At 50.0% G+C, this 26,965-nt stretch overlaps 1 protein-coding gene across 1 annotated transcript; it reads left to right on the top strand.

Moving 5' to 3' along the window:
* Nucleotides 1-2: 2 nt before the first annotated feature.
* On the top strand, nucleotides 3-19,382 carry AIFM1 (apoptosis inducing factor mitochondria associated 1). The gene is given in 18 exon segments (XM_049828254.1): nucleotides 3-296; nucleotides 299-487; nucleotides 2,115-2,257; nucleotides 5,312-5,405; nucleotides 6,381-6,410; nucleotides 7,535-7,647; nucleotides 7,779-7,909; nucleotides 9,308-9,398; nucleotides 10,164-10,248; nucleotides 10,901-10,977; nucleotides 12,258-12,366; nucleotides 13,067-13,174; nucleotides 14,214-14,302; nucleotides 14,383-14,523; nucleotides 15,070-15,212; nucleotides 17,076-17,200; nucleotides 17,773-17,969; nucleotides 19,147-19,382. Coding segments are annotated over 18 exon segments (2,118 nt in total). The 5' UTR covers nucleotides 3-115; the 3' UTR covers nucleotides 19,219-19,382.
* Nucleotides 19,383-26,965: the final 7,583 nt, after the last annotated feature.

The following is a 26,965-nucleotide window of genomic DNA, read 5'->3' as shown; positions in this document are numbered from 1 at the left end:
ACCCGTGGAGAGGCGGCCCGGGCCAGCGCCGCGGAGGCCGCGGTGGCGGTGCAAGGCGTCGGCCAGCAGGGCGGAGTAGAGGTGCCCGATGTGCGGCGGCCCGTTAGCGTAGAAGATGGGCGTGGAGAGCAGGAGGCGACGGCCGGGCCCGGTGGCGGTGGCAGCAGCGGCGCGGCGGGGCAGCCGGGGAAGGCGGCGGGGCGGCCGCAACATGGCGGCGGCGGCACCACCACAGAGACAGCGGGGCAGAAAGACCGCCCGGAAAGGTCGGCGGAGGCGCGGCAGCGGCAGCCAATGGGAGGGGGGAACGGGCGGGCGGGCGGCGCGTGCGCCGTGCTGTCGGCGGGGTCGGGCCGGCGGGGCCGGGAGCGGCGTGAAGAGACCGGCGACATGTTCCGCTGCCGCGTGGCCGCCGCCGCCGCCGCGGGGGGCCTGGCGCGAGCCCTGAGACCCCTCAGCCCCGCGCCGCGGGGACGCGCCGCCGCAGGTGGGCCGGGGCCGGGGCCGGGGCCGGGGCCGGGGCCGGTCTCCCCCGGTACGCGGGCGGGCGGAGCGGAGGGCCCCTGCCGGTGAGGCAGGCCCGGATCCGGGCGTCTCGTGTGGGGCGGCGGCGGGTCCGGGGCTGGGTGAGGGTGGCGGCCGTCGTTCCTGCCGCTGGCTTCTTCCCCATACGCGGGTCCGGGCGTCCTTTCCCGCGGAGCGGCGGCCCGGCCCGGCCCGGTGCTCTCTCCCTCCCCGCTGGGCCACTGCCCGGGGGAGCCGGTCGCGGTCGGGAACCGCGTTTTTCTAAAGCTGCAGCTTGCTCGGGGGCTCTCGGTTCCCGTTAGCCGGGCAGAGGGCACCCGGACTGCCGTTCCGGCGGCGGCGTTGGGCGCTGCCGAATTAGGAGGTAATTTGACAAAACGCCGCTTTTGGCGGCGAAATCGGCGCCGGGCAGCGGTCCGCCCTCGGTGCAGCGGCAGGACGGAGTGCTCGGCTCCGCCGGCAGCCCCGTCGGAGGAGGTTTGGGGGTGGAAAACGGCGTGGTGGCGGAACGGACCGGGGTGCTGGGGGGTGGAAGTGCAGATGCTCGGCTCCCGGGAACGGGAGGGAAAACTTGTGTGTTTTGGGAAACTCTAAGTTAGGTGGAGCTGTTTAGCGTATTTTTTATCCACTTGGATGCGTGTGATGTTGCTGCGGGTTTGCATCGCAACAGCGTGCCTTTAGGCAAAGAGATCAAAGGGGTATAGCAGCCTGCGTGCCGCCTTAGCGGAGGAGGAGGAAGAGGAGGGTGTTTTCTTCGTCAGGGGGGAATCCATTCGGCAGAAAAGCCCAACCACTTCTGCAGGCTTCAGCTGGCCGGCTGCGTTATAAACACACAGTGCTCGGAGCCATTGCTGTGGTTGCTCCGTTTAGAGACCTAATTGGGACAGGTGGGAGTCTGCGGTTAAACTACAGTAAAATAAAATGTTATATAGCTGTTCAGCTAGCTGGGCTCTTTGTCTTGCTTGCGTAGCACACTGGTAGGTGCATTCGTCTGGATTGGTGAGCCTTGCTACTCCTTTTCATTTGGGATGCCCTTTTTGCCAGCAGAAGCCTCTTTCTGCTGGTAGTTTGCCTCAGGGGAATAAGCTGTGTTGGCAAAGGGATTTTTTGCTGGTATAACCATGCCTGCTGCTTGTCCTAATGAGGTTACGTTAACCTCTGCTCGCACGTGGTGGAGCAAAACACATCTGTAGACCGACGCCTGCCTCGGACAGGAGAGGCCTGGAGAAGGGCGTAAGAACAGCAAACATGCAGCAAACACGTGCATCTCTGATGTACTTTCCCAGCAATATGTGGCTTGAAGGCTCCTGCAGCTGAAGATAGTCTTTCTAGCTTCCTAGTAGATGTTCCTGCTATTAATTTGTTCAGTTACCCTTTGATCTTACAGATGGTTTCGGTATCCACAACTGCCTGGCGCTGTTTGTTGTAGCAGAGAATAATTCACTACAGTCACTCAGATGTGGTACTGGGCTTTTCAAACAAGTAGCTTGTTTACTTGGTTTCAGAAATTACTTGATCTCTAAATTTAAACCCATAACTTTGTATTGACAGTCTTTTTGTGTTTTTCTCTAATAAATTGTATTCCTCAGGCAACTTGTTGCAGCGCTGGAATGTTCCCATAAAACTGCAGATGAGCAGACAAGTGGCTAGCTCTGGTGTGCCTGGGGGCAAAGGCGATAGTTCTGGTTTTGTCCTTATTGTGGGCTTATCAACATTAGGAGCAGGTGCCTATGTAAGTAGAAAGGTAGTTCACGGAAAGAAGCTGCAATACGTCTCTCCTGTCAACCATTTGCTGTATTTCAGCTAACTTTACTTAGCTTTTTATCTCTGTAGCTATTTCCTCCTTCAGAAAACTTCAAGGGGAGCTAACTGAGCTGGCTGGAAATTAACTACTTATGATAATTATTTTTTTAACTGTAATTTCAGTTACCTTTTAGGTTTTTTTACTATAAAAGCACTCTGCTTTTTATATACTATGACCAACCACAGCTCTGCCTGTTGTGTTGTATGTGTTAGTAGCATATAGTTCAAGGACAGTTGGGTGGTACATGCTTTTAATACCAAAGTAAACCATTCTTTGCCAAATCTCGATTCAGAACATCGATGTTTAGCTTGTGTAAGTATACCAGATCAACCCCAAATTGGTGAGCATACATTTATCTCCTACTCAAAAGATTCAAAAGGATAAAGCTTTTCAGCCTGACTTAGAGAGTAAATCACATTCCCAGACAGCTGAATCCCAGCAGCATTACCTAGGAGTGGATGGGTCCGAAGTTTTGTTTCAAAATTCTTTCTATTAGAGGATCATAGTCCTTAAAAGTTCCGAGTCCTGATTTTCTCCTAATGAAACTTGACATGCAGAAGGCTCCCGAGAAATAAAGAAAATTCAAAACAGTGCACGGAGGAGAAGTCATTTCCTATTCCCTTTAAATATTCTTTACTGTGCCCTCCTGTACTTTTTTTGGCAAACAAGGTAACTGAAATCACAAAGCACATTCTGCTCTTCCCAAGATCTGTTTAATCAAGAGTCCTTCTTAATATTTGGCTCTTTCCCTCTCTTCTCTTTCATTGCCTGTCCTCACCTACAGTTTTGCAATGTCATCATCTAAGATGCCCTTCTAGATCACTGACGTCTTCAGGTGTTCCTGGCAAAGCTGGCAGCAACCTATTGTTATACTTAATTGTAGGAGGAACAGTCACTGGGACAGGAGCTTATTATGTAAGATGCTTAAATAAATGTGTTTTAATTGGGTGAGAGGGTGGAGGGAGGGTACCTTTCTGTGTGTCATACCAAGTTAGCCATTTACTTTAACTAAACTGTCTTTGTGCTCCCTGGCCTCAGATATTTAATTTCAAGGGACATTGTCAAATAATTTAAGTTTACAGATTTGATACTCTCAGTATAGTTCTTAGTGGGGAAAATTGCCTCAGTATTAACTTTCCCACGTTAAATAAATCTAAACCCAAAACTGGCCATCTTTGATTTGTAACCATCAGAAAGACGCAAATTAATTAATGCATCTATTCTGATATCAGTAATGTTGGCATGCAAAAAAAAGGAAATAACTAAATATAAGTATGCTAGAGGAAAGAAAAGAAAGCTTGTCTACCTTTGTGATTTCTTCAGAGAAGAGCACTGAAATACCACTCTGTTAGCTGGCAAAGTACACAGCTATGTTTCTGACTAGAAAGAACTTGGCATTGTCCCTTTGGAAAAATTTATCCTGAAGACCTGATTTGATATTTTGCTTGTATATAATAGTAATTTTTCTCCTCAGGGATCAGATTTAATTTGCTGTATGCTGCCCTTCAGACTTGCTTAAAAACTTCATGGTTCTGCTTGCAAAAGCAGAGGTAGCTTTGTTAATCTTGACTTTTATACGTTTAAGCAAAAGGCTTTTAAAATATCTTTATCTTAATTCTTTTAAACACTGACAAGTTCTTGTTTTCTGGTATTTTTGACATTGTTTCAGTTCCCTGGATATGCTTTTGTCTGCCTGTCATTAAATTCCTCAGTTCTTGTTTGAGACTATTTGCTGTGTTATAAAACACCTAATTGTGGAGATTGGTAAAATGCAAAATGTCTAGGGAGTAAAAGAGATTCCAATTCCCCAAAGGAATTAACTTTTGTTCATAGTTTGGATGTCATAACACTTGGTTAGCTAACAAACAGTAAGTGGTTTGGCATCAGCTGCAGCTGTCATGCCTTCACATTTAGGAGGCTTTTATTTCTTGCTGGAAATGTTCCAGTTTTAATATTCTTTCACAATTCAAAATACAGTAATTGGATAGATGGTTGTGTTTCAGACTCTCTTCATAGTTTTTATTCTCTTTTATGAGCAATGCAAAATGAAAGCTAATGTCTTGCACATGTGATATGGATTATGAGCAAGGCTAGGTTTTGCCTTAAAAAAATTGTTTGCTTCCCTCTAATTTGTTAACTGTGGGGGCAGATGTCATATTGTGACCTGCTTCCAGCAGTCTCATTGTCTTTTGCTTCTCTACATTACCAAGTTTTTCTTGGAAGTTAACATGGTGTCTTAAGTGATGTTCCCTCTTTGTCTGTACCACTAAATTGTATCCCTAGAACATGCAGGCTATACTCGTACTGTATCCTGAGTTTAACAGACAAATAAACAGAAGGTCAGCATTCAAACACAAGAGCGTCTTCCCACTGAAGGCTGTTACCTAGAACAGCCACGCTCTTGTGTCTGAAGAGCGCTGCTAACGTCAGCGATGTTACCACTGCTAACATTGTGCCTGTAACATCTGGCCTAAAGAAAGCCAGTAAGGTTGTTGGCTTGTTCTGTGCAGCTGCTCTTGGCGTTTGAAGCTGGGAGTTGCTTTTTGCCTTGAATTTGTCTTCCTTTTCTGCGGTCTTGTGTTGTGCTGTGTGCCATGGCCTAGCTTGCAGATAGCCTTGGGGTCTGTTTGACTACATTTCCTTTGTTGTATCTGGTTCCTTTTGAAACAGGTCTGCAGCCCAAAGGCCAAACATCTGCAGAAAGGTTGATTGCTTGCTTATGGAAAGCAACCAGACAACTGAGATTCATCACATCGTGTGTGGAGCAGATCGTTTTCTGAGTGCATTCCTCTTGTAGCTATATATACATACCTTTATGGGCACTTTTTTCAGTGAGGTATATTTTGATTCGTGTGCTTTAATTGAAAGCAGATGGCTTTTCTGAGCAAACAGGATAGACAAAAGCCTGTCAGGGGGTAGAAGCAGAATGGTGCCTTGATGCTGAAAGATATACAAGGTAAATACCTCCTTGTCTGTCTCCAGGTATACAGAACATTGAAAGAAAACAAAGAGCGTTTCACCAGCCGTGTCACAACGATAACTACGCGATCTCAAGAAAAAGAATTGTCTCCTTCTGGTGGGTACTAGCCTGCTAGTTCTAGGTTTGGGTCTGTTTTTCATAAGCTGCTAACTTGAGACCTCTAAAACAAATGGAACAGAGCCCTTCTGAAATCACAGATTAGCATAAGCTGAGCTTTCACAGCATTGTCACTTCTCAGTGCGTTCTGTTGTTTATGAATTCCCATGTCTTCCTAGCATAGAAGATGGTGCTAGCTTTCCATGACCCAGAACAAGGCTCTGTTTTACAGATAATCATGAGGATAAATTAGGTTGTCTCTCGGGGCTCCTTTCTACTGTTTATGCCTTCTGTGATAAAAAGAGAAAAAAGTTAGCCCTGCTTTTGGCTTTTACACTTATGCAGTCTGGCAAAGACACCGTGATTCCAAAGGCATAATGTGGTCTGCCAGCACAGAATCCTCTGTGCTGTGCCACGTGCCTGTCCTGTACGTAGTGGGCTCGGCACGTGAGAAGTATTGTGCTTGGGCCACGTGTAGAGGGAGAAATCAGGACAACTAGTGAGGCTCTTGATGATGCCTTGCAGGCTGTATGTGGACCACAGGTTGCTCGTTGAAGGTCTCTCTTAATTTATGAGACCTCAAACTGCAGCGTCTGAACTACTAAGCCAAAGGATGATATATTTTGTAATAACAGTGGCTTTAGTTCATAGAAGGTGGGGTGTGTTGCGTCACTTTACTAGGAAACCAACAGAAAGAATATCCTGCAGACAGGACAGAAAACTGATTGCTTTGTTTTGAGGGAGAGGATAAAACACATTTATCAGGGTTGAGGCTGGAGGACAGAGAGCGAGAGCCTAAATGCTGAAAACAGAGGTATTACAAAGTCTACATTTCTGGAGACTCTGTCCCTTTGTAGTGGAGAGCCTGTTAATCCTATGGTCTCCTTGAGTCAGCCCTGAACGGAACAGCTTCCTAACTGCAGTATCCTTGATAGCCTGTGCTTCACTGAATTGAGTTGGTGTCTTCTCTTTCAGATACAGATGCTGCTTCTCAGGGCACAGGAGGTGAGTCTTGATAGTAATATTTAACTGACTGTTTTATTCCTACATATGGTTTAACTGCATGTTGCTTAGAAACAGGACCTGCATGTGGGAAGAAGTACATTCTGGTAGGAACTCAAAAGTTGGTCTCCTTTCAGAATACAATTACAGAAAAATATGCCTTGCTATTTTAGGGAACTTTACTTTTCTTATAAACTGTTCACTGAATGACCAGTCCAGAGTTTTGGTCTTGTTCACAAGTTGATTTGTGTTCATAAAGAAGACGTGCAGCTAGATCAAACAATTTGCTGTTCGTATTTTCCAAATAATTTTGAAAATTGTTTTCTGATTTGAATGATGCCCAGGCCATATCTCTTCTGGTGTTTTGAATCTTTTGGGTATGTCCCTCTTGCTAACTTGGCAGACTGTCACTTGGATCTCTAGTTGGATCTCTAGTGTGTTGTTTGGCCAGAGCAGAGGCCAAGCATGTTTTCACCATCCTGAATCTACTGTACAGAGAATGTCCTGAACTTGTATGAAGCTTCTGAAATTGCGTATTTAATGCTGGAAATTAACTTTGTGGGTCTTTGACTTCGCAACCACTTCACCCAGCTGTGCAAATGTAAGCAGCATTCTTAAATAGATCAATTTATAAAATTAAGCTCTTTGAGAGTCTACTGGACAAGTAGCACCTGTTCAGAGTAAGGCTTGAAACCTGTTAACAGCCTGTCCAAATAGTGGTATTTCAAGCTTGTTATGTAGATCATTCTTGTTCTTAACATCTTAAACCATAGAAAAGCAGGTCTGTAATAGAGGAGCTAAAGCCATGTGATAAAAGCTGTGCTGCTGGCCTATTCCAAAACTCTAAGGTTGCCATTAAGCTCAGCTATGCAGATGTATCTTAAAAAAAATAATTTGCTGAAATCTGACAGTTTGATTTATGCAGGGAGCCAGCTTTGAGTGAAGCAGCAGCATTGTTCTTGGGAAGTATATTGGGGTGGAAGGGAAGGGGAGGAGAAGGTATTTGAAGGGCAGTTTGCCAAAGGAAGTCTCTATGTGAAAGGCATCTGGTGACGTACTCTATTCATTGGGGCTGGGCCATCTTCCCTGCTGTGTTTGCAATAAGCTGTCCAATCTGTCACCTGCAGCTCCGGGAGCTCGCCCTGAGGTCCCATCTCATGTTCCTTTCCTGCTGATCGGTGGAGGAACTGCTGCTTTTGCTGCTGCCAGATCCATTCGGGCTCGTGACCCTGGTGCCCGGGTAAGGGATGCCCTGTTCTAGAGGAGACTTGTGGGGATGACTGAATACTGTGCTTGCTTCAGAGCCTCTGTAGTGTGTGTTGGCATTTGCCTGGCATCGGTACAGCTGATATGTTTAATGACCAATTAAAGGTGCTGATTGTGTCTGAAGATCCTACCCTGCCCTATATGCGTCCACCTCTTTCCAAAGAACTATGGTTTTCAGATGATCCAAATGTGACAGAGACTCTGCGATTCAAACAGTGGAATGGCAAGGAGAGGAGGTATGTGTTGTTCACGGGTAGCAAGGTGTCGTGGTTTAACCCCAGCCAGTAACTAAGCACCACGCAGCCTCTCACTCGCTCCCCCCACACCCAGTGGGATGGGGGAGAGAATTGGGGAAAAAAAATAAAAGTAAAACTTGTGGGTTGAGATAAGAACAGTATAACAGAACAGAAGGGAAGAAACTAATAGTGATAACAATAATAAAATGACAGTAATGATAATAAAAGAATTGGAATATACTAGTGATGCACAATGCTCACCACCTGCTGACTGATATCCAGTTAGTTCCCGCATGGTGATCCTCCCCCCAGGCCATCTCCCCCCAGTTTATATACTGGGCATGACATCACATGGTATGGAATACACCTTTGGCCAGTTTGCGTCAGCTGCCCTGGCTGTGTCCCCTGCCAACTTCTTGTGCCCCTCCAGCCTTCTTGCTGGCTGGGCATGAGGAGCTGAAAAATCCTTGACTTAGTCTAAACACTACTGAGCAACAACTGAAAACATCAGTGTATTATCAACATTCTTCTCATACTGAACCCAAACCATAACACTATACCAACTGCTAGGAAAACAATTAACTCTATTGCAGCTGAAACCAGGACACAAGGGCAAAGGAGAGTGTTTAATGAAAAGCTGACAGTGATTAAACTGTTCTTGTGAGAGCGCCACTGCAGAGCTCTGAAGGACCCCAGAGTGCTGTGTGGACAAATCACTGGGTAGATTTCTGTATTTGTGTCTGCTATGAAGAGGGTCCTGGGGTGTGCATGTGTCTGTGTGCATTGTCACTAGGCTGATGGAAGAAGGGACAGAGCATTGCATGTTGTGTGCAGAGCTTGTGTGTTGTTTTGCACTGGAGTAGCTGACTGACTGCCCTGTGGAGTCTACGAGACTCTAGGATGTAGGCTGCAGACTCATGGAGCGCAGCTTCCCAGAGATGCCGAGATGTTACAAGCAAGTCAGTGGAGTGCTAAGGAGCAGATTGAAAGGTGTGGCAGTGCTGGCAGTTATCAAGAGGAGTGCTGCTTCACACATGAGGGTTAGCTCGGTACTTAATACCTCTTGAATTTCGCTGTGATTCTCTTAGACATACACCACCACTGGCAGAAATCCTGTGAAATAAGTTAATAGTAAAGGTGAGAGTGTAGCTTCACAGTTTAGAGCAGAGCTTCAAGGACCCTGGCTCACATTTGATTCTTGTGACTTTTGTGATAAAGCCTTACTGATCTAAAACCTTGAACTTCAACGGTGTGAAGACCCTAATTTTTAAAAATAGATAAATAAGAATTCTGGAGCTTGTTATGGATGCATAGAGTTGTCTTTGTATCATTGGTAATTGCTGAATAGTTGGTATCACAGAGAAAGCGGAACCCATTTGATAATGGAGCTTTTTTCAGTATATATTTCCAGCCACCGTCATTCTATGTGCCTGTTCGTGATCTGCCTTTTGTAGAAAATGGTGGAGTAGCAGTTCTCTGTGGCAAGAAGGTAGGTACAGCACTAGCTCTTGTTCTAGCATCATACAGTTCTTCCCAAGCAAAGCCTGTGCTCTAAGCTGAAACTAAACAACTGTAGATGGTGGTGTGGAGGGTTGGGTGAGGCAGAGAATGTGTACAAGTTTGGGAAAAGTGTGTACGATGATGCAGGGACTATGCTAATCTTAAGGACAGCATGAGTGAAGTCTGAAAACAGGAGAAGGTACGAAGAATAGTAGTGAGCTGAGGGAAGATGAAGAGGGGAGGATAAACCCAGAGTTTGGACATGGGACAAGAATATGTAGATCTTAGAGACAGGGTGTGACAAAATGGCTATATATTGATCAGAGGGTGAGGTAAGGAGAGTAGAGTCATCTGAGTAGTGGGTTATAATGTGAGGAAGAGCGTTGTGGAGAGGCAGCAGGAAGGTGGAAAAGTTTATGGTGAGGCTTCTAATATATTTGCTTCCTCAGTTTTTTTATATGTTGCTAAAACAAGATTTCAGTGACTCCTCTTACTGCTGAGCTACACTAGGTGTCTGAGTCCATTTCTTAGACTCAGATCCTGGGAAGATCAGCCTGATCTATGATGGCTGCCAAAGAAGTTGTTTCAATTCCTACTGTCAGTCTTCTCCCTTCCCCCCTCCCACCTCCCTAAACTTGAAGGTGGGAGAATGTTACATCCAAGTTTGCTTCTCTGATCAATAGTCTGTGCAGTTTAACTTGAATAGCCTACAGTGCATGGAAACTTGAGCTCTCCTGCTTGTTTAATTTTGCAGGTTGTGCATATGGATGTTAGAGGCAACATAGTGAAACTCAGTGATGGTACCCAGATATCCTATGACAAATGTCTAATTGCCACTGGTATGTTGTTGATTTTTTTTCTCTTTGTTCTTTGTCTTGTGCCAGGCTTTTTATTTCAGTGGCATTTATCTGATAAAGTTTCTGCAGTATGTGTCAAACACTTGGCAGAGCAGTCACATGAAGGACAGTCATACAGACAACCATGCCATTGGGTTTTTCACTTGCGTCGTGTCAGCCAGCTTCTTTGGGATGTTCAAGGTTTTGCCCTGTGAAAATCAGCAGGGAAGGAGGAAAAGGTGACTGCCCTAGCAGCTCAGTAAAGGAACTTCTGTACAGGCCAGCCTCTTCAAATCCTGCCTGTAGCAGTAGCAGGCAGAACAACCAGCTTTTGCTTGGGCAGAGCACTGCTCCAGCATCTAACCCTATAGCCATCTATCGTGAAAGTGGAACTGGCTGTCTCCAGTCAGTGGAGCGAGGTGTATAGATAGCATTAGATCTTCTTCCCCTGGGTGACTGCTAGGTCACCTACTGCCCACACAGGAGGTCATTCATGTTAAAAACCCAGACAGCAACAGGGAATAGAGCATACTGTAACAGTCTGGAAAGCACAGTCCAGATTAAAGATAGCTTTGCGTTGTCTGGATAGCCAGTGACGTGGCCACAGTCTCATTAGTCTCTTTCTCTCTCTCTCTCCCCCCACCCTTGTTCTCAGGTGGTTCCCCAAGGAACCTACCCGCCATTGAAAGAGCAGGAAAAGATGTACAACAAAGGCTGACACTGTTCCGAAAGGTAATCTCCAAGTGCTGCTAGTCCTGGAGTGAGGCTGAAAAAAACAGAGTCACTACCACTATTTTCAGCTTTTTAACTCTTCTGGTTTGGATCCAGGACAGCCTTACCATGGCAGCTACTTCCCTCAGCTGGTAACCAGGAGTGCATTTACTATTTATTCCTTTTCCCCAGGCAGGTAAACAGGGTAGAGTCTACTAGACCACTCATCTGCTTGCCTGAGGCCTGAAAGCAGTAATAATGTGTGGGGTTTAAAATTTTCTTTTGATTGGGTTTTTTGTTTGTTTGTGTTTTCTGTTTTGTTTTGGGTTTTTGGCTTGGGTTTTTTTTTTTTTTAGTTTCCCTCCTGTATTACTTTGCTGCACCTTCCAGGCCTTTTTAAAACACGAGCAATGTAAGCTCTGCAAGTCAGTTTGGACTGTAAGCGGTGTGTGCCTTCAGGACCATGAGTAGACACAGGAAGCTAGCTTAGTACTCCAGCCTGACACCCCTCTCAAATAAGTGTGTGCCACAGTTCTGCAGCACACAGGCGAGAGGTTGGCCTTTGGTCTCTCTTTGGTCCGAGACAGGACAGAGACTGCTCTTATGCTCTGAAACTTTAGCTGTATATGAAGTTGAGTGTTCTTGTTAGCTCTTGGGTCAGCTTAGATCATCTTCTGATGAACTAATAAACTGATATCTATGCCTTCTTTGTGGCACTTCACCTTCATCCTGTGCCTTGGGACAAAGTGAATAAAAGACATGGAAGTTGGTCAGTGGTCTTCTGGTTTTTGCTGTAGAGCTGGTTTTTGTTGACAAGCTCCACTTTTCTTGAAAACATGGGATTTAGAACAGGCATGCAACCTTCTCCTTAGTCTAGTTCAGGGAATGAATCAGGAATAAGAAGCCATGTGGGAACTTTCTGCTCTGTGCTGGACTTCCCATAAGGTCTGCTCTGCTCAACTGTGGGAGAGGAAAGACAGATGATGTGAGCTGTGGCATCCTTACAGTACTGTATGTGCTGTAGTGCATTTGTGTCTTGAAGCTTTATTGTAATTGCTCTTCAAAGTTAGGGGAAAGTGCAGGAATCCGAGATTGCCTGGACAGGGAAAAGCTTGCACAAACATTAGGAAGCCAGAGAGTTTTTTCTGTGCAATAGACAAACAGGAGGAAGGGGAAACCTGTTTCCCTTTCTAAGTTGGGGAGAGAATTGCTCTTATTTCAAAGGGAGAAACTGGAGAAAAATATCTTCTGCTGCCATTCCTGTTTGAGGCTATTTGAGATGAGAATAAATCTTCTTACAGATTGAGGACTTCAAAAGTCTGGAGAAGATTTCAAGAGAAGTCAAGTCCATCACAATTATTGGTGGTGGTTTTCTTGGCAGTGAGCTGGCCTGTGCTCTGGGAAGAAGAGGTAAGTGTGCTTCTGCAGACAGCTTGTCTTCAGTGTGCACCTTGACAGAAGTGACAGACATTGAATGTAAGCAGCTTGACATTATAAACTTCTTTTTCATTCTCTGATGGCTTTGTTTTTGCACAGATTTGTGGCTTGCCTGAAATAACCTTAATGTGCGTATACTTTGTTGGCTATACGGCCTGACCTAGTTTTCCATTTTCTTTCTCGCTAGCTGTTAACCAGCCCCTGACCACAAAGATTTTTGTAAGTTGGGCTTCCTGGAAGCTCTGCAGGCCAGTGCATGTTGTAAAGTCATTCCACCCTGTAAAAAGTTACATTTGCTCTCTCAATGCTAAAAGCCACCCTAAACCTATTATTTCAAAGAGGTTGTGAACAACTGGATTCTTACTGTCAAGTGCGTGCAGCTTTTTGAACAGTGTCTTTATGGTAGTTTTTCTAATAATGGAAGTTTTCTCCAAAATACTAAGCATTTTACTTAGAAGTCTGCTGTCTGTTATCCTAGAGTTTGCAGGTGTATGTGAAACAGCGGTCAGTCACTTTGCGACTCCTGTGGAAAACCTGGGAGCCAGAACTCCTGGTTCTGGAAACTCCTATCAAGCTCCTTGCGTAAAGTAAAGCATAGGCTTGTGTCCTAAAGTCTGTGCTGCTGCTCTTTATCCATGGGTTGTAAGAAGCCTGCTCTTTGCTTTCCTTTCAGCACGAACCAGAGGCCTGGAGGTGATTCAGCTGTTTCCAGAGAATGGCAATATGGGCAAAGTCTTGCCTGAATATCTGAGCAACTGGACCACAGAGAAAGTCAGAAGAGGTGAGGCTGCACTTCATTGTTCTTCCTCTGCGAGTGGCAGAGCTGTGGTGTTGAGGCCAGTGGCTGTTGTGTAGCTCTTTCTTGTGAAATACAGCGCTCTCCTTGTTTTGTCAGTGGAGCCTCAGGAAGACTTGGTCCCTTGCAGGGTGGCCCAGGTGCAGAACAGAACAAGTTGCAGTTCAGGCAGCTTGGGTAACACAGAGCTGCCGTGGCTTCTTAGCAGTTCCTCTGGGAAAGCCAAGCAAATATGCATGCTGATGCCTGTGAGATTTTCCCTCTGGCTGTTCCTGCACAGAATGATCCCTGCTACCATACTTGCGAGTTACTTTAACGGCCTCTGTAATCTGGAACCAATGTTGTCTTACAATAACTGCCTGTTCTCTTCTGAATTGCTCTAGCCTTGAGTAATTTTACTTCTTACAGCCTAATGCAGTCATCCTAGAGTCACTTTGAGAGAAGGGTTGTGTAGCCCTGTGCCTTATGCATATACCTTTGTAAGGCCAGCTGCTGTAGTGTTTAGCTGATAAAGTTGGTAAGATCCAAGATACCTGTTTTCCATTTGCTATATTAAGTGCAGAATATATTCCGGTGCATTGGTGAAGTGGGGATAGAGGGAGGAGGGATATAGTTGGCGCTGCAGATGGCAGGGCCTGATAACCCACAGGTCTGAGTTTGTTTATGGAAGCTGCCTTGGTGGACCTCTGGGTCTGGCTGTGACAGAGCAATAGGTAATTGAATGTCCTTAGTGCCTGAAAACCTGTCTTGGGAAGTTCTTTTGGATATGACCTTGTCATCATACAAGACATGTACTTCTGATTGTCATTTCAGTAGCTCTTTCAAATTTTTTTAGCGGGGTTTCTTTCTCCTCATGCTTCACTCAAAACTGTACCGGCACGTGCAGCAAAGTTAAGGTGGTCTCTCCCTCGGTTCCTTACCTGGCCCCTGCTCTGCCTGCATCTGTTTGCATCAAAGATGCCTGCTTCAGCTGAAATCTGTCTACCTGTGAGCAAGCAGTTATGTTTCCTATGTTTGTTTCCAGAGGGTGTTAATGTCATGCCTAACGCTGTGGTCAAGTCTGTCTCTGTCTGTGGCAATCGGCTGATGATTAAACTGAAAGATGGCCGAAAGGTAAATTTAAAAGCAGGGAGAGGGTAAAGTTTGCAGGGGCATTGAGAGAATTAAGATAATAATTATGAATTCCCAAACAGGTGGAGACTGATCATATTGTGGCTGCAGTAGGGCTGGAGCCTAATGTGGAATTAGCAAAGTCAGCTGGGCTGGAGGTGGACTCTGACTTTGGAGGGTTCAGGGTGAATGCAGAGCTGCAGGCACGCTCCAATATCTGGGTGGTGAGTCTGTGCAGAGGAATGTTCTGTCTGCTGGTTATGCTGATGCAATCAGAATACACAGTTATGGGGGCTGGTGTACCTCCATTAGATGAATGGGGCAAAAAATAGCAAGTAATGAGACCAATCGTAGTGCAGATCCTGTCGGCAGCCATGGAGTCTGTTCATGCACCACAGCACACTTTGTTGCTGTGGTAACAACTGTGCGAGTTTTTGAATATTTATGCTGTGTAAGAGGAGCTGGGGTAACCTAAAGATAGCACGGATTACTCTATTGTGTAAGAGTCCCTTTAGTGGGAGTCGAGACTGATTCCTCTGGGAAAACGTACCTGATGCTGTCTTATTTTTCTGAAGATTGGTAAAAAATGCCAAGAAATTGGCACTTGTGTAGCCTGGGGAGTGGTATGAGGAAGTGGTGGTGTTTGGGGTTTGTCAGAAGAACTCGGGTCATAGTTTCACTTTGTTCGCTTCCCAGTGCTTTTTTTGTTTGTGCATTAATTTAAGCTTTTGATGTCAATGTTCAGTCCTCACTGAATGATTCCTTTTAAGGCAGGGGATGCTGCCTGCTTCTATGATATCAAACTAGGTAGGAGACGTGTAGAGCACCATGATCATGCTGTTGTGAGTGGAAGACTAGCTGGAGAAAACATGACAGGAGCTGCAAAACCCTACTGGCATCAGTCCATGTTCTGGTAACGTTGATTTCTTTTGGTATTTCTTATGTGGCACGTTGCAGGAGCTATGACAAGATATATCTCAAAGGCTTCTGTTTCCCAAATGTAGTGAAACTACTTCAGCAAATACCTTGTACAGTTTCTTGTTCCCAGAAGCTCAGGTGATGGGAAGGCATTTGAGCAATTGCTGCTCTGCCCTGACCTGACCTCTCTGAAATGTTTTTCCTTCCTGCAGATCCCAGTTTCTCCCTGAATAAGTCCCATTCAGCAAAGCAAGTAGTAATAAAGACCAGCCCCTTTCCTCAGAGCAGGCTAGTTTACAGGTTGAACTTAACTGTAACAGAAAAGCTGCTGCTATCTGAAGTTCCACAGCACAATCTGTTGGTTTCTGTTGTGTTGCACCTTTGCTGATCAGCTGAATTCAGCTGAATTGATGCTTCAGTAGCAACGCATCACTCCATCCAGGAGTGTATGTGAAAGTTTGTTGTTTTCCAGAGAGAGGTATTGAGAAAAAGAGCAGTTCTGCTGTATCTTTTTTATGATCTTTTAAAAACAAACCAAACAGACAAAAAACAATCCACAAAAAAAAATCCCAAAGCCTGTTAGCTCAAGATAAGAAAGTTAAAGTTAGTGGGAATTTAAATACAGGGAAGAGAGTTTTACTTTTGTTAGATAAATCCCCTCAAAAATAGCTATTTATGGTTTGCTGTCATTTCCCTGAACACTGGGTCTATACTGCATGGACTCTGGACTCAGAAGAGTTTCTCACTTCACTTTTAAACAAGGGCACAGAAGCATCCATTTCAATTGTGTGTATTTCTTCAGGAAACTCTGGCCATGACACAGACACAGGCAATTGGGGGACTGTGAGTTGCAGTCTTGTGTTTTGTTGACAGTTGTTAACTCTGAGGATTTGCCAGCCCTCACTGAGTGAGACTTCCTTCTCCTGTGCTAAAAAGCTGGGAAATGTCAGGAACTCCTCATATATTTTTTTTCAGGGTGTTCAGGTCACCTCCTGAGCTCTGACTTACCCATGGCTGGGTGCCTACTCATGTTAACTGGCATGTTGTTGGTATTCCTTTCAGTAACCCCAGTCCATGCTGGAGGATTCTGGACAGGAAGGTAGCGATGTACATACAGAGATATCCAAACTGTTTTTTGTGATGCATCTATTTCTGCAGCATAGTTGGGAACACTTTTGACACATTGTACTACTGGGCCCCAAACCCCAGCTGCTTTGTCTCCTGTAAGCACCCCACTTCAAATTCAGCAGGTGCCCAGTTCAAGGAGGTGTTACAGCAGTGTGTTCTTCTCTTTAATCTTCTTTAAATGCTCTCTCTGAAATACACACTAAATAATTGTCTGTGCTGCACAGTGTAGTGCTTATAACTCAGCATTGCCAGAAGTTGGGTCAAATGGTCTTATTAGGACCTGGCAGAACACTTGCTTCTACCCCAACTCTGTCTCCTAGTCACATTTGTACTGAGCAAGCAACATAGAAGATTTTTGCAAGTACCTACTAAGCGCGTCCCGATGCTCACATTTGAATGCTGAGGTCAGATGTGTGACTTTATAAAGAGTTGAGATATGTGCAGCTCGTGGAAGCCACCCAGCTTCCTTCAAGGGAGAAGGCCTTAAATATTTTTTGTTCATTGAACTGGTTTCTTCTGAAACAGGTGGATGGCCTTAGATTTGCTGTGTCTTGACTCCTTGTTCCACCCTAACATATGCAGAGAAGACTGAAGTGTGTCAGTCAGCCTGCGTACCATGACCTCTCTCTCACACAACACTGTCATTAAGGGATTTGGGGCTGGATGGAATTGTCTTGTATTTGTCTCACTAATGCTACAAATTATTTCCCCCCCCCCACTTCATTCCTAGGAGCGATCTAGGTCCTAATGTGGGGTATGAAGCCATTGGCCTTGTTGACAGTAGTTTGCCAACAGTAGGAGTCTTTGCTAAAGCAACAGCAAAAGATACACCGAAAAGTGCAACGGAGCAATCAGGTAGGGCTGTAGTCATGCTTGGGAGCTGTCTGTGCATGAAGGTTTTTGTGTCTCTCTCTGTGTAGTGGCCACAGAATCAGTCTGATCTCACTGTAGAGCACTGGGAGACATCAATCTGCTGCTTTTTCTAGACAAAGCTTTAAAGGCTGGTTTTGATATTAAAATGTGATTAAAACATAACGTTCCTCCAAGAAGACATCATGTAACTCATTTACCAAAATTAAAACTTTTTGCCAGTGAAGCTTAATTTCCTCCATAGCAATAAAGTGATCAGTTTTTGCACAAAAGAGCTTGTGTGGATCTAAGCGTATCTTGTATATGCTGCCTGGAAGAAGTAGACTGCTCTGTCCTTTGCATTTGGTGATGGAAATTGGGAATTGTCAGTGTTGTGCTTCACGTTAGGATTGCTTCGTTCTCGTGTTATTGAAACTTAACTTTTGCTGGACGCAACTTCAAGAAAAACACCTCAGTCTCTTGCAGAACCCTGCTGTGTAGTCTGCTTTCACCATCACGGAAAACAGCTGCTGCTTTTTTCTGCACTGGATGTTTGATATCTCATATCTTTGCATTAGGGACAGGTATTCGATCAGAGAGCGAAACAGAAGCAGAAGCCTCAGAAGTTCACATTTCTCCAAGCTTTTCACCAATGCCTCAAGTTCCAAAGCAAGGAGAAGATTATGGCAAAGGTGTCATTTTCTACCTCAGGGATAAAGTTGTGGTAGGAATTGTGTTATGGAACATCTTCAACAGGATGCCTATTGCTCGAAAGGTCAGTACAGGACTAGTATGCTGAACAGTGAGGCTTGCTTAGATTGGGGATTTTCTTGTGGAAAAATCAATCTACCAATTTACAATGAGGATAAATAAATGCAGATGTTCTGTCTGGAGCAGAACTGTGCAATATCCCATGGTAGCCCTGTCTTGGGTGAATTATGGGAGATGTCCTTGTGCTTTTTTGCATGTTTGTTCAAAGTTCTTACAGAAACAACTTGAATCAGATTTATGCTTCAAGCCTTGCCTTTGCATGGCTGAAATTTCAGGTCTGTAATAAATACAGGCACATGCGACTGAGCATCAGAGTGAAATGTCCTATTTTTGTGCTACTTTGTCTAATGTACAAGAATCTAAAACAGTCTTAAACATCTATCATCCTAGATACACAGCCACAAAAAGTCAGGGTTAGAAGCAGCCTTGAGTAGGTGCTTAGTCTGTCTCCATCCCCCATAGCCTGTCTCCATTCTCCAAGGTAAATCAGCTATACTTAGGTTATTTTTTAGTATCTTTGGAGAATTTCAGTAGTTTAAACTATGAAAGTGATTCCACACTATCCCCAGGTGATCTGTCCCAAATTGAACTATTCTTAATGTTGGAAGTTTCCTGGTATCTAATCTGAAACTTTCATGATGCAGTTTAAACCTGTAACTCCTCCCATCCCCATGAGAGATCCTTTCCTTCCTTCTTTTAGCAACCCTTCCTCTAAATCAGAGCGCCAAGTGTGTACAGGATCCTTGGCCTCTTAGTCTCATTGTCTAAAAGATACGTTTGCAAGTTTAAGCCACTTATACTGGCTCCTCTAAGTCAGTGCAGAGAGACTGGCTCATCTTCTCAGAGTTGAGATGAATCACTTTTTCAACATACTCATTCTCCCCAGCTGTAAAGGGAAACCCAGACGTCAGAAACAAATCCTACAGGGACAGGGAGGCTGATTTTAACTCCAGCCATTCCTGTAGGCAGATAATGCTACATTTGAGACTCCCATATAAATTTGGCTGTAGTAAGTACTGTTGTCATGTCGTGGACTGCCTAAATTGGTGAGTTGTCATCAGCAGAGCTGCAGAGAGGATTTAAGAAATTCATCACATTGGCTGGTGACCATGTACAGTCTTGCAGCACTGGTTGTTTGTAATATGTGCAGGTTTTAATGCGTGCGTTCTTCCTTCCTTCAGATCATCAAAGATGGGGAGGAGCATGATGATCTCAATGAAGTAGCAAAGCTTTTCAACATCCACGAAGAGTAAACTCCAGAATGGGAACACTGCAGTAGGAGCGAGTAAGGCAGTGGGGGCTGTTGGCTGTTTGCATCCCTTCATCTCAGACAACTTCCTCTAAGTACTTGTGAATATTTCCAGTCATCTAGAGTTCTAATGTTTGCACCAATAAAATCAGATTGTTCTAAGTTAAATGCCTTCTTCCTGCGCCTGTGTGTTGCTAGTTTTGAAAGGGGAGTACACTTCCTGCTGTTGTGAGTTTTTCCCTTGTATCAACAACGGAGAAGCCTGCAGAACTACCTCTTTTCTTGCAGCGCCTCCCAGCTGGTGAGCTGCAGTCCCGCTGGCTAGCTGCATGGAGAGCTGTGCTCTTGGCAGCAAGTGCTGCCTGTGCAGGAAAAGTACATCCAGATGGGATGAAAATAGCATGTGATGCAGTGGCTCCCGTGTAATCTTGCATCTGAAGCCAGGTGCATGCTCCAGCCTGGTGACTGGTATAAGGTGGGGTATAGAAGGGATAGGAAGAATGAGAGGCTTAAGAGTTGCTAAGGCAAGAGATAAGGGACTAAATATGAGAGCAGTGGAGGAGGTGCACTAATGCAGATTTGGAGAGTACAGGCTGAAGTGGGTAGAGAGAAGCAGTCACTGGTGATGCTGGACCCAGGGTGTGTGATGATGTCAGGAGCATGTTATCAGGTCTACAGCCACCATGTGGGAATTTGGGTGCTTTCTCTTAACACAGCTCTCAGCTGTCCATGCGAGGTAAAAGGGATGCAGGAACGGGCCACAATGCTCACAGTAGGGTGGGAGTCAGAGGGAGACATAGCATTTCACTGTGCTCTTGGAGACAGGTTGATCCCTTTGGCATGCGACGGCAAGGGTGTGCAGTTGAGGATTTGTAGGCTGCCCTGCTTGCCCTGCCACTAGGAGTGCTCCAGCATTACCAGAAAGCTCATCCCGTGGTCTGCGACTGTTTCTGCTTAGGCTGGAGCTGTTCCTCAACCTGAGAAACTGGTATGTCAACTGCAGGGAAGGTGAGTGCCACAGACCAAGAGGTCCAGCTCACGTCCTTGCAGGGCCTGGACATTCACACGTGAGAGGACGCCAGCCTCCAGCCTTGCTCTGTTTCAGGATGAGCTGCAAGTGTAAATGTGAGAAGGGGTCCAGGATTGCTGCTGCAGGGAGGGAGAATCCGTTAGAGAATCACGACTGAGCTTGGACCCCAGGAATCGCGATCAAGGTTCGGAGCTTGTGGGAGTGTGTGCTTCTATTGGATGCGTTGGGAGGTGAGCCTGGGATCTTGCCTCAGTGGCAGTCTTAATCCCAGCTGCACTGTGCCAAAGCCCAGCTGGTGCTGTAGCAGGTCATGGTCTTTATAGTATAAAAGGCTGCTGAGGGCTGTACTAGGTGAGCCATCTCCCTGGAGCCAGGGAGTTGACTGTCCCCTGGCTGCTACAAAAATTTCTCATCTCTCTTAAGGAACATACCCTGTTGTGGGGAAAACACTGACCCCAGTGGCAGTGGTCATGTGCAAGAGATTCTGATGCTTCTGCTCCTCTTGCATATATGTAGGCACTGGAGGAATCGAGTGAGAAGCTGACAAGAGTTTCCAGAAGCAGAATTGGAAGTGGAAAGTAAGTGATGCTGCTTAATGCTCCCCTACCCATCCTGCAGCCTCCGAGCCACTGAGCGCTGGGGTTCTTACAGCTGACCCAAGTGACGGCCTCATGTCCCCAGAGCTGCAGCAGAGGAAGGACAGGGAGGTGGGCCTGGGGTTTGGAACATCTAGTTGAGCTGGAATATGGACAGAGCTCTTGATTCGTCTTTGGGGATGGGAAATCACCTTGTGCTCCTGTCTATCCTGTGTACAGCTGGCATGCGAAGCTTATGAGTGAAAATGGAGCAAAGGGAGAACAACTTAATCTTGCTAGAAACCAGCTCTCTGAAGCTGTAGTGTAGCATGCGCCAAACACAGCCTTGGCTTCCCTCCTGGTCCCCATGGGCCCAGCTACTTCCTAGGTTGGGGTCCATGGCTGCAAAGGCAGAGAACCTTGTCAGCCCTGGGTGGAAAGGATGTGACAGGGTTTACTGCAGGGCTCTCACATCAGGAGGCACATGAAAGAGGGATCTAAACTGCCCGTTTCATATGGAGTTCAACAAAACCCTTTGACCAGACTTACAGATGTCTCCAATCAGAGTCTGAGTAAATGCAAACATGGTGATCACACAGCCTGCCTAGGCCCCTCTAGCAGTGCTTGAGCCACTGCCACGAGGAAGATATTCCCCTTAAATGCTAACAGAAATTGCTTCTTAATGTTACAGATACCTTTGTCAAGGGTCTGGCACCATCCTCTCCCCAGCCTCCCTGTCCTGTGGACACCTGCAGGCATCAGAAGAAAAAGCGCCCGTGCCCTCGGCCTCTGCCCGTGCCTCCTGTGCTCCAGCCCCCGCCCAGCTGGGGCCCCCACCGGCCTCGCTCCATGCTGCCCATGTCTGCCTGGGCCTGGGCAGCCGGTGCCCAGGCACGGCCTCCCCTGGGCCCAGAGGAACCCCTTCCCTGCGGTGCTGCCCGGACACTTGCTGGCACAGCTGAGCCCGGTCCCGGTCCAGGTCCAGGTCCCGGTCTCCTGCACAGTGACCGCCAGGGCTTTGTGATGCGGGGACCTCGTCGTGCCCAGAGGCCATTGTGACACGGGTCCCCTCGGGGGTATATAAGGAGCGACAGCCCTGGGGCTCCCACTCCCAGGAGAGCAGCTCCTTCAGGAGACCAGCTCCTTCAGGAGGCAGCATCTCCCCTGGGTGCCCATGGCAGGTCTGCGGCAGAGGACGCCGAAGATGCCCATGGACGAGGAGGCGAACGCCCGCTCCCAGCCCGCTGACGGGCTGCCGAGCCTGCAGAAGAGGAGCCAGGTGAGGGACGGGGCCACACGGGGCTGCCTCGGTGCCGGGCTTGCCGGCACCGTGGGGACCGCTGCGCCAAGGCGGCCGCCTCCGTCGCGTTCCTCATCTTCCTCCTCCTCCTGCCCGCAGGTGGGACGCCAGCAGCCGGAGGCAGCGCCGCAGGGCGGACGGAGCCAGGCCTCGTCCCTCCGTGGGGACAGGCTGCCACGGCTAGAGAGCTCGCAGGCCACGGGGAGCCGCCACACGCAGGTAGGGAGCCCCGAGGGAGACGGGGCCGAACGTCTTCCCGACCCCAGGAGCTGCCGAGGGGCGAGCGGGAGGTGCGGGAGGGCACAGGCGGGTCCGGCCCCGGGAGCAAGCGGAGCCCCTCTTCCAGCCGGGACGCGGGGGCGAGGCAAGGGGGCAAGGGCCGCAGGCACGCAGCCTCTCTCCTTGGCTTCTCTTGCAGACGGACAGTCTGGCGCGCAGGGTGGCACTGCCCCGCAGCAGGGCGGCGCGGGAGGAGACAACCCGTCTGCCAGCCTTGACGCCTCTCCCCAGGCCGGCGGCGGCAGCCAGGCACGCACCCGCGGCTCGGCCGCAGGGCGCTGCCAGCACCCGCTGCAAGCTGCCGCCTCTGCCGGCAGCACCCGCTACGTCTTCTGCCAGGGGCAGGGAAACCGAGGCCAGCACGGCAGCCAGGGGCCACCGACGAATCGTCCCATCTGCTCGGGGCGTCCGCGGTGACCAGGGCACAGCCGCGAGGGTGCAGGTCCAGAGGCCTGCCCCGCTCAGCCCCACAGCCCGTGCCGCAGCTGCGAAGGGGACAGCCCAGTGCCTCAGGAGCGAGGTCCCGGGCAAGGTTGCAGCTGCAGGGCGGAGACCCAGCCGGCAGCCGGAGGCACGGCGAGACGGGGCGCACGGCACGGCTGTCGCAACGACCGCAAGAACGGAGGAGGTTGGGGCAGCCGACGGCAGCGCGGCCCCTCCAGCTCGGCCCGCCTTGGCCGAAGAGGAGGAGTGGGAAGAGGACAGCGACAAAGGGCCGTCCCAAGGGGAAGACTTCACCACCAAGACCATCTGGGTCAACCCCTTAGTCCTGGAGCTCTTCCAGGACCCGCACACTGGTCCCCACGCAGGGCCCAGCAGCGAGGGCACACAGGCGGCAGCAGAGGAGGCTGGCAAGCTGCAGAGTGCCTCTCCTGCTCCAGCGGGGCTCAGGGATGCTGAGCCAGCAGGTTCTGCTCTGCCCGCTGCTCAGGAGGAAGAGGGGCACCACGCGCCTCTCTGTCCCGCAGTGCAGGACGAAGCGAAGGAGTCACCAGCTTCTCCTGTCTTTGGCGAGCAGGACAGAGCAGCGGCGGCAGAGAGCCAGGCACCGGCCCCGCACAGCTCCACAGGCTACGCCGCAACTCCGCGGGACATTGCCAACCACGTTGTGAGGGAAGTCCTGATGGAGGCTCTGGCTGCACTGAAGGTACCCAGCCAGCAGCCAGTGGAGCAGCGGGACCTGGCACAGAGCATGGATGTGGCAACGACAGAAACAGCACACGAGGTCCGGGCAACCGACAGCGGCGAGGCCCGTACGGCTCAGCCCGCCTTGGCTGAGGAGGAGGAGTGGGGAGAGGACAGTGACAAAGAGCTGTCCCAAGGGGAAGCCTGCACCATCAACACCATCTGGGTCAACCCCTTGGTCCTGGAGCTCTTCCAGGACCCTCACACTGGTCCCCAGGAGGGACCCAGCAGCCAGGGTGCAGAGGCAGCAGCAGAGGCGGCTGGCGAGCTGCAGAACAGATCTGCTGCTCCAGCGGGGCTCACGGATGCTGAGCCAACAGGTTCTGCTCTGCCCAGTGCTCGTGAGGAAGAGGGGCACCACGCGCCTCTCTGTCCCGCAGTGCAGGACGAAGCGAATGAGTCACCAGCTTCTGTCTCTGGCGAGCAGGACACAGCAGAAGTGGCAGAGAGCCAGGCACCTGCCCCGCACAGCTCCACAGGCTACGCCGCAACTCCGCGGGACATTGCCGCCCGTGTTGTGAGGGAAGTCCTGATGGAGGCTCTGGCTGCACTGAAGATACCCAGCCAGCAGCCAGTGGAACAGCAGGACCGGGCACACAGCATGGCTGTGGCAATGACAGAAACAACACATGAGGTCCAGGCAACCGACAGCGGCGAGGACGAGGCCCCTACAGCTCAGCCCGCCTTGGCCGAGGAGGAGGAGTGGGAAGAGGACAGCGACAAAGAGCTGTCCCAAGGGGAAGACTTCAGCACCAAGACCATCTGGGTCAACCCCTTGGTCCCGGAGGTCTTCCAGGACCCCCACACTGGTCCCCAGGAGGGACCCAGCAGCGAGGGCGCCGAGGCGGCAGCAGAGGCGGCTGGCGAGCTGCAGAGTGCCTCTCCTGCTCCAGCGGGGCTCAGGGATGCTGAGCCAGCAGGTCCTGCTCTGGATGGTGCTCCTGAGGAAGAGGGACACCACGCACTTCTCGCTCCTGCAGCACAGGATGAAGCGAAGTCACCAGCTTCTCCTGTCTTTGGCGGGCAGGACACAGCAGAAGTGGCAGAGAGCCAGGCACCTGCCCCGCACAGCTCCATGGCCTTCACTGCGGATCTGCAGGACATTGCCAACCGCATTGTGAGGGAGGTCCTGATTGAGGCTCTGGCTGCACTGAAGGTACCCAGCCAGCAGCCGATGGAGCAGTGGGACCTGGCACACAGCATGGCTGTGGCAACAACAGAAACAGCACACGAGGTCCGGGCAACCGACAGCGGCGAGGCCTGTACGGCTCAGCCCGCCTTGGCTGAGGAGGAGGAGGAGTGGGGAGAGGACACTGACAAAGAGCTGTCCCAAGGGGAAGACTGCACCATCAACACCATCTGGGTCAACCCCTTGGTCCCCGAGGTCTTCCAGGACCCTCACAGTGGTCCCCAGGAGGGGAGCATCAGCCAGAGTGCAGAGGCAGCAGCAGAGGCAGCTGGCGAGCTGCAGAACGCATCTCCTGCTCCAGCGGGGCTCACAGATGCTGGGCCAGCAGGTTCTGCTGTGCCCAGTGCTCATGAGGAAGAGGGGCACCACGCGCCTCTCTGTCCCGCAGTGCAGGACGAAGCGAAGGAGTCACCAGCTTCTCCTGTCTTTGGCGAGCAGGACAGAGCAGCGGCGGCAGAGAGCCAGGCACCGGCCCCGCACAGCTCCACAGGCTACGCCGCATCTCCGCAGGACATTGCCGACCATGTTGTGAGGGAAGTCCTGATGGAGGCTCTGGCTGCACTGAAGATACCCAGCCAGCAGCTGGTGGAGCAGTGGGACCAGGCACGCAGCACGGATGTGGCAGCGACAGAAACAGCACCCGAGCTCCAGGCAACCGACAGCCTTGAGACCCCTGCGTCAACCATCACCGTCACCATCTGGGTCAACCCCTTGGTCCCAGAGCTCTTCCAGGACCCCCACACGGGGCCCAGCAGCAAGGGTAGAGAGGCGGCAGCAGAGGCAGCTGGCGAGCTGCAGAGGGCCTCTCCGGCTCCAGCAGGGCTCACAGATGCTGAGCCATCAGGTCCTGCTCTGCCCAGTGCTCCTGAGGAAGAGGGGCACCACGCGCCTCTCAGTCCCGCAGTGCAGGACGAAGCGAAGTCACCAGCCACAGCAGCGGCGGCGGAGACCCGGGCACCGGGCCTGCACACCTCCACAGCCTTCGCCGCGACTCCGTGGAACATTGCCGACCGCATTGTGAGGGAGGTCCTGATGGAGGCTTTGGATGCAAAACAGCGACCCAGCCAGCAGCCCGCGGAACAGTGGGACCGGGCACACAGCGTGGATGCGGTGATGGCACCGAGAACACCCGCAGCACCTCAGGACTTCGAGTCGCCCTTGGCTCGAGAGCCTCAGGCAGAGGCCGTCACAGCCCCGCTTGTGCCAGCAGCATGCGAGGATGGAGAAGACACGGCTTCTCCCATGTCTGGAGAGCAGCAAGAAGAGGCCAGCAGCACTGTTGTCTCCCAGGCAGCGCAGCAGGACGAAGTGGCTTCTTCATCGCCGCCAAACCCTCTGGCAGATGCTGGCGCGCCCCACCTTGCCCCAGCAGTGGACGAGGAAGGAGAGGCAGCGGCTTCTTCTCCCTTGGCTCGGGACCCTCAGCACCAGGTGAGCCAGGCGCGCGTGGCCGGCACCGGGCATCCCAAGGCACGGGAGGCAGTGCCCGGGCTGTGTGCCGCGGGGAGATGGCTGGTGCTCTCCGTGTCACCCCAGCGCCACCTCCTCCCTCCCTCACCCGTGTGCTTGCTCTCCCCATGCAGGCGGCCTCCGAGCACAGAGGCGACACGCAGCAATCCTCCGGCCGCAGCGACGTGCCCGAGGATGACTCGGGTACGTTCCCGAGTCGAGTGCCGCCCCGGCCAGGGCAGCACTATGCACACGGGGCTGTCGGCAGCCCAGTCTCCCCAGCCTCTCGCCTACAGTTCTCCTTTCCTTTCCCCGCAGGCATGGCCGCCCTCCTGCACGCCCCAGCTCGACGGCGACGGCCCTCCCTCTTCAGGAGGGCGCTCAGGGCTCTGCGCAGGGCGTTCCGCTCTGCCTGTGTGGCGGGACAGCAAGAGCAGTAGTGCCCCGCTGGCAGCGCCAGACGGGTCCCCGGAGAAGGCAGCTGGCCCTGAGCCTGCATAGCGTCCAGAGGGAGCGGCACGGGGAGGCTCGCGAGGGATGGGGGCATGGACGGCACCCCAGGCACTCAGCCGCCCTGAGGACACGATGCTGCCAGCCACCGCTCGGTCGCGGACACTTTCTGAGCCCAATAAAAGCTCACCACTTTCCCCCGGTGCTCGTCTGTGCCTGCTCCATCTTGGGAGAAAGACGGATGCAGGCAAGGCCTGTGCCCACAGGCAGAGCTGGAGAGACCCTGTGCTCCCT

The sequence above is a fragment of the Accipiter gentilis genome, chromosome 24 (assembly GCF_929443795.1).
Source record: "Accipiter gentilis chromosome 24, bAccGen1.1, whole genome shotgun sequence".
Taxonomy (NCBI): Eukaryota; Metazoa; Chordata; class Aves; order Accipitriformes; family Accipitridae; genus Astur; species Astur gentilis.
This window is presented reverse-complemented; position numbering and strand designations above follow the sequence as displayed.